Source organism: Mobula birostris, chromosome 4, assembly GCF_030028105.1.
Source record: "Mobula birostris isolate sMobBir1 chromosome 4, sMobBir1.hap1, whole genome shotgun sequence".
NCBI lineage: Eukaryota > Metazoa > Chordata > Chondrichthyes > Myliobatiformes > Myliobatidae > Mobula > Mobula birostris.
The window spans coordinates 176,240,429-176,254,108 of NC_092373.1; the positions used below are offsets into that span (position 1 = coordinate 176,240,429).

At 46.1% G+C, this 13,680-nt stretch overlaps 1 protein-coding gene across 1 annotated transcript in view; it reads left to right on the plus strand.

Annotated features, from left to right (window-relative positions):
• Nucleotides 1–13,680, plus strand: part of bdh2 (3-hydroxybutyrate dehydrogenase, type 2) — a 107,730-nt gene that overhangs the window by 22,777 nt on the left and 71,273 nt on the right. The window contains 2 exon segments of the mRNA XM_072256560.1: nt 163–223; nt 2,667–2,780. Coding sequence (XP_072112661.1) covers nt 163–223; nt 2,667–2,780 — 175 coding nt within the window.

The window sequence follows — 13,680 nt, forward strand, 5'->3', positions numbered from 1 at the left end:
GAGTATGCCCACAGGCAAATGAGTCTCGGTTGGAAGTGATGACATATATATATATATATTTTCATAATAAATTTACCTTGAACTTTAAAGCAGTCACTCTGCATGAATCATATGCTAATCCTATGGTAATATTCTTTTGATTGATTTTCCTTTGAAATGCAGATGCTTGCTAAGAAGTCCGGCCACATCATCAACATGTCCTCTGTGGCATCCAGCATCAAAGGTGAGTGGTGTACCACTTTACCTAGGTTACTTTGCTTTCCCTCAGTGTCATGCTCACAAAACACTCAATGCAATCCGTTTGTCTGTTACTGCCTGAGACCACAGTGATGGAACTGCTGCCCATATTTATCATAAGCCAAGCTTGATGCATTTCATACCTTTTTAATAATTTAGAAGTCTGTTTATCCCATCATGATTTACTGCACTAGAGCTTGTAATCTCCACCCTGTACCTGCCTAACCCACTTGTGTTTTTCATTCAGAACACTCCATTTCACTGTCATCAACCTCTTGTGCAATCTCCTTTGGAAGCTTTGCCTTTAATCTCCTTCCACCTCTTCATATCCTTCATCTTACTAAAGGCCCCTCTAAAATTTACCTTGTGTAACAAAGCTTGATCAGCTCTGCATGTACTTTCATGATTTTGCTCCGTGAAGCATCTTGAATTATATAAAGATGCATTATATTGTTGAATGTCAATTATTCATAATTATTTAACCAATCTAAACTAAATGAGGGCAATTTAATCTTTTGCCTCTCCCCAGTCTTTTCCTTTGCCTTCATGAGTTAAGTTGGAGATAGAAAATGGAAAAGGAGTTTCACGAGATCAGTACCACGTTTTATTTGTGGGAAGTGATGTCATTGCATGCCCAACACTCAACATGCTGAAGGAGCCTTCATCTGGGTTTCAATCCAGAAATCCACCGTTCATTTCACTCTACACGTGCCGCCTAACCTGCCAAGTTCCTCCAGCATTTTATGCATTGCTCCAGATTCTTGCATCTGTAATCTCCTGTGTCTCCATGCAGGCATGACCAACTGTTTGTTACTCAGTCTAAGGAAAGGTTATTGCTTAAAATCATGTTCTGACCCTGTGCGGGAGAGTACGGTTGGAAGAGCTGAACTTACACATTGTGTTTTTAGTTATGAATTAGTCTTCCATTCTTCAGTACAGTCTAGCAAAATACAGTATATCCTAGATTTAAAATCAAGGTGGAAAGGGTTAATCGTCAATTGCACAGTTTGGCAAATACAGGCTGGGGTAGGGCGGGGAGGAGGTGTTGCATTCCTAGAAAATAGGCTGCATCGTGATTTTCAATAAAGTAAAGCCACTTCATCTGCATATGCAGCTAGGAAAGTGAATTGAAACAAAATTGTGTTTACTTTTATTCATCTTAGTGGTTTACGTTTTTTGATACGAGTCCCATGAAAGTGTATTTTATTCCATATCTCAAATTTTAGCTGGTGATTTGTGAACTTTGTAAGGGTTAATTTCTATAATGAAATGGCCATACTGCACGGGTCACCTGTATTATTGAAGATATGACACTACGCGACTCCCTGGTCCACACATCCTTCTCTCTACCCAGCTATCCCTGGCCCCTGACACTTTCCCTGCAGTCTCAGAGGATATAACACTTGTTCTTCCGTCTCCATCCAGAGACCTGAACTGCCCTTCCAGGTGAAGCTTCCTGAAACCTTTGCGATCAATATTCCCTATTTGGTCTCCACTACATTGGTGAGACTGCAGACATAGGATCCAATGCACAGCACACCTGTGTTTAGTCCTGAGTTCTCATTTCAATTCCCTTTCCCATTCCCACACTGATTTGTCCATTCTCAGTTTTCTCCACTGCCAGGGTGAGACCGAAAGCAAATTGGAGGAACAACACCTCATACTCTGCCTGAGTAGTCTACAGCCCAAAGGCATGCGCATTGAGTTTTCCAGTTTTATGTAGTCTTCCCCTCCATTTAATTATTTCTCTCCTTCCTTTTTGGGCATCCTCTTCTTCTCCATTTTTGCCCCTTTTCCCATACTCCCCTTCTCCTGGTTCTATCCGCTCCACACAGTTCACCTACAGATTTATCTTGTGCATGTCCACCTTCCATTATGTTCTGGTTCCAGCAGGCCATTCACCTCTCCCCCAGTGGTTTTCACAGTAGCTCTGTGTTCCTATTTATCACTCACCGGCAGCTGTCTCCAGTGTTCAGTCTCTGCTCCCTCCACCTCGTTCCACCTCCTTCTCATCTTTTTCCATTTATCATCCATACCATTTATTACCCCACCATCTCCTGTCTCTATCCCCCACTTCCAGGTGCAACCCACCTTTCATTTTTCATTCCTCCTTACTCCACTAACCACGTGGGGTTCTCTTTTCACCATTCCCCTTCTCCATACTGGCCATACCTCTGTTGTAGCTGCCATCTCCTCTTTTGGATTTGAAAAGTCAACGATTCCCTTTCTCCCCCACGGATACTGCTCAACCTGCTGAGTTCCTCCAGCCGATTGTTCGTTGCGCCTGTATATACATAATTGAGGATTGTGTTTTAATGTTATTTTTTTCTTACCATTCAGTTAACATTGATCCTGTGTCTGGGGATTACTTTATAAAAATCTTTGTGTGTGAGAATTTATGTATTGATTGTGATTGCTTTTTCTTTCAGGTGTTGTAAACAGATGTGTGTACAGCACCTCGAAGGCAGCTGTTATTGGACTGACAAAGTCTGTTGCTGCTGACTTCATTGAACAAGGCATAAGATGCAACTGTGTCTGCCCAGGTAACCAATTATGATTTTGCTTACTTTGTAAAGACATTGCTGTTCCTACAAGCTTTGATAAAAGACTTCAAGAGCACTTTCTTAGAGTTTGTTAATATTTCCATTCCTTACATTTGCTTTGACGTATGGATATAATTACACTATATTATTATATTTATCTGTTTATTGCAGTGTTTTTAAATGCATAAAGTTAAATTTATGTGCCAATTCTTGAATTAATCGCCATACGCAAGGAGCTACGAGGGGTGATTGATAAGTTCGTGGTTATTAACTTCAAACTTTCTGCATAATCACTCAAAGAGTTGAATTGTACGTGCATGTACTGAGAGCCATATAACTCATCCCCTTCTACCCCAGGCCACGAACTTATCAATCACCCCTGCTGTGGACCACTTTCTGGAGGTCCAAGACGCCGACTTCTACAAAGAAGGGATCCGTAGACCACTGGACTAAGTGTGTAAATGTAGGAGGGGACTATGTTGAAAAATAAATGTACTAGGTTTTCTGAAATTGACTCCGTCTACCTTAGGCCATGAATTTATCAATCACCCTTGGTACATATAAAAGCTTCAGAACTAAACTGGTTTGTTTTGTGAACTGAATGGACAGCCCACAGCAATCGTATTGCTGCGTGCCGATTGCTGGGAAGAGCCTCAAATCCTGCAGCAGGGAAATAGGCCATTTGGCCCATCATGTCCTCCTCGACCAATGGACACCCAGCCATATTAGATTAGATTATGAGGACACGCAGTCCTCTTTTATTGTCATTTAGTAATGCCTGCATTAAGAAATGATACAATGTTCCTCCAGAATGATATCACAGAAACACGATAAACTGACTGAAAAACTGACAAAAACCACATAATTATAACATATAGTTACAACAGTGCAAAGCAATACAGTAATTTGATGAAGAACAGACCATGGGCATGGTAAAAAAAAGTCTCAAAGTCTCTTGAAAGTCCCATCACCTCACGCAGACGGTAGAAGGAAGAAAAAAAACTTGCCGATGCAGCATTAACTTCATCACTTTCTTCCTCACCACAGACTCAACCTGTAAGTTAACCTTTAGGGAATCCTGCACAAGGACCCTCAAGTCCCTTTGTGCCTCAGTTTTTTGTATTTTCTCTCCATTTAGAAAATAGTCAACCCTTTCATTTCTCCTGCCAAAGTGCATGACTATACACTTCCCGACACTGTATTCCATCTGCTATTTCTTTGCCCATTCTTCAGTTGCCTCCCTACTTCCTCAAAACTACTTACCCCTCCATCTATCTTCATATTGTCTACAAGCTTTGCAACAAAACCATCAGTTCCATCATCTAAATCATTGATATATAATGTAAAAAGAATCGGTCCCAACACAGACCCCTATGGAACACCACTAGTCAAGAGCAGCCAACCATAAAAAGCTCCCTTTATCCCCTCTCTTCGCTTCCTGCCAATCAGCTATGCTAGAATCTTTCCTGTAATACCATGGGCTCGTAGCTTGTTAAGCAGCCTTACGTGTGGCACCCTCTCAAAGGCCTTCTGAAAATCCAAGTACGGGTGTGATGAAAAACTTACTTGCAGGCGGGAGGAGAAGATGGCGGCGCGACGCAGCGCGCGTAGCCTCTCCAGTGAAATGATATCATATTTGTAAGTAGGCTACTGTGCACAATTCTGATTTGATGAAGACAGACGTGAGAAGCAGAGGAACATCTGGAAAAATTTCTGAAATGCCCAGTTCGCTGTGTTACGTACCCGGTAACTGGGTTGCCAAACCAGCAGAAATGGATCACTCAGTTGGAGTCTGGATTACTAGAACTAAGAAAGTTTTATTAAAGAAACAAGCAACACAGTAATCGAAAGGATAATAAATGCAACAGTTCAGCAATGATAACCACACATGTGCACAGAATTAAGATAACAGCATCAATCAAGCTCTATCGTTGTCTAGGGATAAATGACCAATTTCAAAGTGACACAAAGTTCAGTCCAATTTAGTAGTTCAGTTCGCAGTAATCGTTGCCATGGCGATGGACAACGTGGGGGGAGAGAGAGAGAGAGAACGGGAACGACTGATCATTCAGAAACGGCTTCCACTCACAGACCGGCGATAATTGCTCACAAGCAGCTTTCAGGCAGGTCCTTGGTGATGTCACCTGAGGTCACCGACTGTGACCCCTCCTCCAGATGCGGTCGATCCTCTGCAGTGAACCCGGCACCCAAGCAAGGGCGGACACACCGGGTTCCCGCTGATCGTACCTTTCCACCCTGTGCGTTGTCCAGTACTTCCCACCGACTCGTGAGAGGCGCACCGCTTCCAGGGTCTCGTTACCTTGGGTGTCGTGTATGTCCTGCCTTAGCGAACCTGTCCCTTTTTATCCCCCTGCTGGGATATCGCCTGTCCATCACTTCAAACAGTTCAGGGTTCAAAGGGGGAGCCGCTCCAGACAGCTCTCTCTCTCCCGTCCCTTCATTACACATCTCCAGATGCTGTTTCATTGTGTTCCTTATCTCTCTCTTGAAGACAGGTGGCAGACCAACTGCTGATCACACAGGACAGCTAACATCTTATCTATGTGTATTCTCGTCACAGCTGCCACTGCTACTGTGCGATTTAGAATCTCCGGAGGGAAGGCCCCAAAATCCCCGGCTTTCCCTGCTGCTGGCGAGCGAGGCTGAGGTCAAAGCATTCGGCAGAGGAGGTGCTCGGTACTTGGTGTCGGAGGGCTGATCAGAGCTCGAAGTTTTCGGACGACTCAGAGTCACACTGTGGTCAGGCATGGCAGGGAGAGTTTTCTTCCTTCTCCCATCTGCGTGAGATGTGGGACTTTCGAGAGACTTTGTATTTTTTTACTGTGCCATGTCCTATTCTTCATCAAGTTATGGTATTGTTGCGCTGTTGTAACTGTATGTTATAATTATGTGGTTTTTGTTAGTTTTTCAGTCTTGGTCTGTCCTGTGTTTCTGTGATATCACACCGGAGGAATATTGTATCATTTCTTAATGCATGCATTACTAAATGACAATAAAAGAGGACTGTGTGTCCTCATAATCTAATCTAATCTAGTCACAGGCACATAGCACCAGATAAGCAGCATTCACAAGAAAAAAACACAAGTTACACACACTTTTACAAGATATAACACAATTAGAATGAACAAAGTCAAGTTTAGTGCAAAGAGATCAAAGCGGTTGCAAAACTCTAGTGATTTGGGTTTTGCCAGTTGGTTTAAGAACAGAATAGTTGAAGAGAAGTAGCTGTTCTGTAAACTTCAATTCGCTGGACCAATAACCACACCACAGCAGTTTCTCTACTTTATCCTTTTCACCAGTTTATTTGTTCGAGCTCAACCAGCGAGAAGTTCGAAACCAAATACCAGCAGGACAGATTTCCTCTCCCTATTGTTGGTCATGTCGAACATCTAACTTAGTACAGCATTGGCTTTTATACCATACAAAGAGTTGTTAATCATCACAGAACATGGGCAAACAGAAGGGTCCTCTTAGTGGTTTGACAGTTATGCAGAAGTCAGCTATCTTTGTCAATCAGGCAGTCATGCGGGGCGGGTATAAATCAATCAGGCAGTCGCGCGGGCGGGTATAAATCAATCAGGCAGTTGCGCGGGTATAAATCAATCAGGCAGTCGTGCAGGGCGGATATAAATCATTCAGGCAGTCGCGGGGGGTATAAATGAATCAGGCAGTCGCGGGGGCGGGTATAAATCAATCAGGCAGCCGTCGGGGGGGCGGGTATAAATCAATCAGGCAGCTGCGGGGGGGCGGGTATAAATCAATCAGGCAGCCACGCGGGGCGGGTATAAATCAATCAGGCAGTCACGTGGGGTGGGTAATACACAATCAGGCAGTCACGCAGGGTGGGTATAAATGAATCAGTCACGCAGGGCGGGTATAAATCAATCAGGCAGTTGCGCGGGTATAAATCAATCAGGCAGCTGCGCGGGGCGGGTATAAATCAATCAGGCAGTGACGTGGGGTGGGTAATACACAATCAATCAGGCAGTCACGCAGGGTGGGTATAAATAAATCAGTCATGCAGGGCGGGTATAAATCAATCAGGCAGTCGTGCGGGGCAGGTATAAATCATTCAGGCAGTCGGGGGGTGGGTATAAATCAATCAGGCAGCCGTCGGGGGGTGGGTATAAATCAATCAGGCAGCTGCGGGGGGCGGGTATAAATCAATCAGGCAGCCACACGGGGCAGGTATAAATCAATCAGGCAGTCACGTGGGGTGGGTAACACACAATCAGGCAGTCACCCTGGGTGGGTATAAATGAATCAGTCACGCAGGGCAGGTATAAATCAATCAGGCAGTGACGTGGGGTGGGTAATACACAATCAATCAGGCAGTCACACAGGGTGGGTATAAATGAATCAGTCACGCAGGGCAGGTATAAATCAATCAGGCAGCCGCGCGGGGCAGGTATAAATCAATCAGGCAGTCACGCAGGGTGGGTATAAATAAATCAGTCACGCAGGGCGGGTATAAATCAATCAGGCAGCCGCGCGGGGGTGGGTATAAATCAATCAGGCAGTCACGCGGGGCGGGTATAAATCAGGCAGTCGCGTGGGTATAAATCAATCAGGCAGCCATGGGGGGGCGGGTATAAATCAAGGCAGTCACGCGGGGCGGGTAATACACAATCAATCAGGCAGTCACGCAGGGCGGGTATAAATCAATCAGGCAGTCGCGCGGGTATAAATCAAATCAGGCAGCCACGCGGGGCGGGTATAAATCAATCAGGCAGTCACGAAGGGCGGGTATAAATCAATCAGGCATTCACGCGGGGCGGGTATAAATCAATCAGGCAGTCATGCAGGGCGGGTATTACACAAGTCATGCTGGCAAACTGCAAAGTTCTAAAAATCATTCCCTACCTCCCCAACACCCTTAAACTTCATCATTCCCTCCTTCTTATCATTACATGATAACCTTGCACAACAGATTATCACTTCTACAACATGATACAAAATATGGCCAAAGATAGGCTACAGACAGTAATTAAAATTATTACCATCAGACTTCTGAAATGCAAGAACACCCCCCAGAAGACCCCGAATATATTAAATGGCCGGGGCCATCCGGTTCTGTAGGACTGCTTGCCAGATTGCAATCATTTCAGTCACCTGCACTTGAGTATCGGTTAGTGCCCCAGCCGTATTGTTGGCTAACTCCTCTAGGGCTGCTGCTAAGTTAATTACCTCCCTGGAATTTCTAGCTGTCCTATAGGAGGGGAAAGTGATTATCCAAGATCTCTCAGATTCCGTTATGCCCCTTTGTTGCCTATTCCAATGGGGGTGTTCCTTAGGATGATCCATAACTCTCAAATGCGGCACCAGGTATAACAACATCCACTCCACCCCTCGTCCTCCTTCCGAGTTCCTGTACTTCCTATCCCGCTAGGATCCGGCTGCTCCCCGGTAACCATGGGTAGGCTCGATTTCCACATACCCAATAGGTTCCATTGACAGGTTGCAGGAGATTGCAGGTATCTGCGTACTGGATACAGGAGCTGTTTCCTAGCTGGTATGGGGCATTGCAGTTATCACTACAATAACATCGGGTATCGAGCGGTCCAGGAGGGGGAACTATACCAACCCCGGGCCACAATTTGGATGGATCTTGGGGAGCGGATCGGAGATACCACCCATTAAAGCAGCAGGGAGAACAGTTTGTCCATTGATGGGTTTCCGTACAATTCACTGCACTCCCATTCCTCCTTTCATAGAACCGGGTAAGGGATATTCGTTCGTCCGAGGTGGGGGGGGGACCACTGACATAGGGATCATGGTTTTACCGTGCTGTAGGTTTTCAGCACATACCCAACACGCCCCTCGTTCTACCTGCTTAACAGAGGTAGGGTGAGGGATAAAAAGGTATTTACTTGGGGGCCTCTTGATACTGCAATAGCTCCCCCCCAGAGTCACAACAGTCAATATCAACCAGTACATCTTCCTCTGCTTAGTCCTTATCAGTTACTTTCTCCACACGTTTACAGTCCGTTCGATGTATCCAGCGGAGCTGCCCTTCCACCTTCACCGCTGTGGGTGTTGTCAGTAGCACTTGGTGTGGTCCTTTCCACATCGGTTCCAACTTCTTGCGATCCCAGTTTTTAAATCAGGACAAAATCTCCAGGCTCATTTGTGGGGTAGGCACCTCTAGACTGGGTTTTGTCCTCTCGGTAGGCCTGTCGTACCTGTGAATGCAAGCTTTGGAGAATTTTGGTTAGCTTACATAAGTATTTTCCCATTTCCTCCCCCAAGGTATGCATATCTAGGTTTGCAGGTAAGCTCTCAGGGAGGAGCGGCAAACAAAGTCGGGGTCTCCATGGGGTTCTCATAGGTTTCCTGTAGATAGTTTCTGCAAGTGATAACCCCTGGAGTGATTCTCATATGGAATAGGGCTAAGGGTAAAACCTTAAACCAGGTCAATCCAGTTTCTTGTGTAAGTTTGGCCAACTTATCTTTCAAGGTACCATTGGCTCGTTCCACTATGCCGGCTGCTTTCGGATGATGGGTGCAGTGGAACTGTTGTTTTATAGCAAGTTCTTTACAGACTTGCTCATTTATTTTGGCAACAAAATGTGGCTCATTGTTGAAGCTTATCATTTCTGGAAGTCCATAGCGAGGAATTACTTCTAGCAATATTTTCACAACAGTCATGGCAGTGTTATTAGTTGTAGGAACAGCTTCAATCCATCTGCTAAATACATCTACTATCACTAAGCAATACTGACAACAATGTACTCTAGGTAATTCTATAAAATCAAGTTGTAAACAAGAAAAAGGTCCACTAGGCGAGGGGGTAGTCCTGGAAACGTAAGGCATCCGCTTTCCAGCATTCCTTTTTTTACAAGTTAAACATGCTTCGGCTTGTTTTTCAGCTGCCTGCTGGAAGTCAGGGTGCCACCAAGATTGTAATAATGTATTAACCATTCCCTCCTTGCCTAGGTGTGTACAATTACGTACATAATCTATTAAGATAGGTAAAAACACAGAAGGATCACAAACCTGTCCCGCAGGGGTCACCCATAAATTGGTCTGAGGTTCAAGGTGGCAACCCATTTGGGATCATAGTTTGCGCTCTCCTTCAGGGGCGTCCCCTGGAAGTTACGTATTTCCCCCATGTCTGGCATACCTGTCCTTAGGTTTTGTCTAATAGGAGCTTGCTGGGCTCCCAAGGGGACTAAAAGTGTGGGGTCCAAGGTTGTGTGTTTAGCTGCTGCATCAGCCTGAGCATTACCCTTTGAAACCTCATCAGATTCCCCAGTATGGGCTGCATATTTAATAATAGCCAAAATTCAAGATAGCTGTGGAGCGGTCAGAAAGTTGTTTACAAAGGTAGCATTACTAATGGGGTGGCCAGAGGAAGTCAGGAATCTCGTAACTCCAAATGCATAACGGGAGCCTGTGTAAAAGTTCGCACTTTAGTCTGTTGTTAGGATACAGACACGAGTCAGAGCAAACAGCTCAGCCTTCTGGGCGGAGACAGCTGTTTCAAAAGAAGCTTGCTCAATTACTTCACTATCCATCGTTATCGCATAGCCAGAACATCGTTTCCCCACTGGATCGACAAAAGAGCTTCCATTCTCATAAAACGTTGCCTCGGGCTTGAGGGGGTATTGCGGAAGGGATGGGAGAGTCTGTCCTTCTTTCACAGTGATCCAGACAGGGGTGCAGTTGGTGCGGCCGACTTCATGGCCTGAAATTGCCCAGAGATGGGGTACAACATCCTGGGTTTGGTCAATATTAAAAGAGTGTCTTACCAGATACCCCGTCTTCACCTCAGACTCCTTCCAATATCGGAGTTGGCCCGCAGCCAAGTCTTGCTGGTCTCCCTTGGTGCTGGAGGCTTGTTTCATCAGGGTGTAGGCAAGGAACCCAGGCTCTTTGGCCTGAACCCAGGGCAAACCCTAACGGTGGTATGGGGAACTGTCTGTCGCCAAAGGAACACTCACAACATGATGGAGGAACTCAGCAGGTAAGGCAGCATCTGTGGAAAAGAACAGACAACGTTTCGGGCTGGAACCCTTCGTCAGAACTGAAGAGGGAAGGGGCAGAGACCCTATAAAGAAGGTGGGGAGAGGGTGGGAAGGAGAAGGCTGGTAAGTTCCAGGTGAAAAACCAGTAAGGGGAAAGATCAAGGGGTGGGGGAGGGGAAGCATGGAGGGGATAGGCAGGAGAGGTCAAGAAGGAATAGGGGAAAGCACAATAGGTAGTGGAAGGAGGCGGAACCAAGAGGGAGGTAGTAGGTAGCTGGGGGAGGGGGCAGAGTGAAACTGGGATGGGGGAAGGGAGGGGGAGGGAATTACTGGAAGTTGGAGAACTCAATGTTTATACCAAGGGGCTGAAGACTATCCAGACGGTATATGAGGTGTTGCTCCTCCAACCTGAGTTTAGCCTCATCATGGCAGTAGAGGAGGCTATGTATGGACATATCCGAAGGGGAATGTGCAAGATACCTGCCTCTTTGTTGGTTAAGTGGGAACAGTCTATGCTCCAAACCTATACAGGTGTCCCCCACTTTTCGAACGTTTGCTTTACGAAACCTCGCTGTTACAAAAGACCTACATTAGTTACCTGTTTTCACTAACAGAAGGTGTTTTCACTGTTACGAAAAAAGGCAGCGTGCGATAAAAGGCAGCACGCGCCCCGAGCAGCTAAGCCCCTCCCCCGGAACTGCATTCTAGCCGCCATTGCTTAAACACGTGCCTGTGAACAGCCGTTAGCAAGATGAGCTCTAAGGTATCGGAAAAGCCTAAAAGAGCTTGTGAGGGTGTTACACTTAACGTAAAACTAGACATAATTAAGCGTTTCGATCGTGGTGAATGAAGTAAGGACAAAGTGTGTTTGGCTTGTGGAAGTTGATGAAGATGATGTTGAAAAGGTTTTGGCATCCCATGACCAAGAACTGATAGATGAAGAGCTGATGCAGTTGGAAGAGGAAAGGATAACAGTCGAAACAGAATGCAGTGGCGAACGGACCGAAAGTGAAGTCGTCCAGGAACTGAACATGAAGCAACTGCATGAGATGATAGAAAAATGCGTGAGGCTAAGTAGTCAAGCAAACTGTCATTTTTCAAGCCTTCCACATCAGCCATAGCAGATGACGAACCTCGACCTTCGACATCGAGGCGGGCAGACATAAAAGAAGATGACCTGCCTGCCCTAATGGAAACAGATGATGATGAGATGACGCCCCAATGTCCCACCACCCCAACCCACGGGCCGCGGACCGATACATTGCCGCGGAGAATGCAGCGTTCCAGCGGTAGCCGGGACGCACCCAGCACATCTTTAAGAAAAAAACGAAATAAACAAGCTAATTAATTACGTGCCAGGCAGCACCTAATTAATTAGCTTGTTTATTTCGTTTTTTTCTTAAAGATGTGCTGGGTGCATCCCGGCTACCGCTGGAACGCTGCATTCTTCGCGGATCAGTATCGGTTGGCAGCCTGGAGGTTGGGGACCACTGCACCACCCCAACCTCTAATGACTCAGCCTAACAAACCACCATCAGTGTGCTTCGCGCTGTCTTCCTAATTCCGTTAAGTGATATTACACTGTACATACATTATTTCTACTTTATATAGGCTGTGTATTTTTACGTGTTATTTGGTATGATTTGGCAGCTTCATAGCTTAAAGGTTACTGGAGAGAGTGTTTCTGCCAAGAGCGCTTGCGTGAGATTTTCACTACCAAGAACAGTGTGGCAGTGATTGTAGAAAAGTATTTCTACTTTATATAGGCTGTGTATTTATCATATCATTCCTGCTTTTACTATTTGTTACTGTTATTTTAGGTTTTATGTGTTATTTGGTATGATTTGATAGGTTATTTTTTGGGTCTGCGAACGCTCACAAATTTTTCCCATATAAATAAATGGTAATTGCTTCTTCACTTTACGACATTCCGGCTTACGAACCGTTTCATAGGAACGCTCTACCTTCAGATGGTGGGGGAAACCTGTACTGGTACTGCTCCCCAACTTTTCCTTCGCTACATTGATGACTACGTTGGTGCTGCTTCCTGCACCCATGCTGAGCTCGTCAATTTCATTGACTTTACTTCAAACTTCCACCCAGCCCTCAAATTCACTTGGTCCATCTCGGACACTTCTCTCCCCTTTCTCGATCTCTCAGTCTCCATCTCTGGAGACAGACTGTCCATTGAGACCTTTTATAAGCCCACTGACTCTCATAACTACCTCAACTATACCGCTTTCCACCCTGCAACATGAAAAACTGCCATTCCCTATTCCCAGTTCCTCCATCTCCGCCGCATCTGCTCCCAGGATGAAGCTTTCCGTTCCAGGACATCTCAAATGTCCTCCTTCTTTAAGGATCGTGGTTTCCCTTCTGCCATCATCAATGATGCCCTCACCCACATCTCCTCCATTTTCCGCACTTCGGCCCTCACCCCATCCTCCCGCCACCACATCAGGGACAGAGTTCCCCCTTGTCCTCACCTACCACCCCACCAGCCTCCGGATCCAGCACATTATCCTCTGCAACTTCCGCCACCTTCAACAGGACCCCACCACTAAGCACATCCTTCCCTCTCCACTTCCCGCAAGGATCGTTCCCTCCACGACTCCCTGGTCCACACGTCCCTCCCCATGGGTCTCCCACCCGGCACTTATCCCTGTAAGCATAAGTGTTACATCTGTCCCTACACCTCCTCTCCTGCCACCATTCAGGGCCCCAAACAGTCTTTCCAGGTGAGGCAACACTTCACTTGTGAGTCTGTTGGGGTCATCTATTGTATCCGGTGCTCCCGGTGCAGCCTCCTCTACATCGGTGAAACCCGACACAGATTGGGGGACCACTTCATCGAGCACCTTCGCTCCGTCCGCCACAACAGACAGGAGCTCCCGGTAGCCACCCACTTCAAC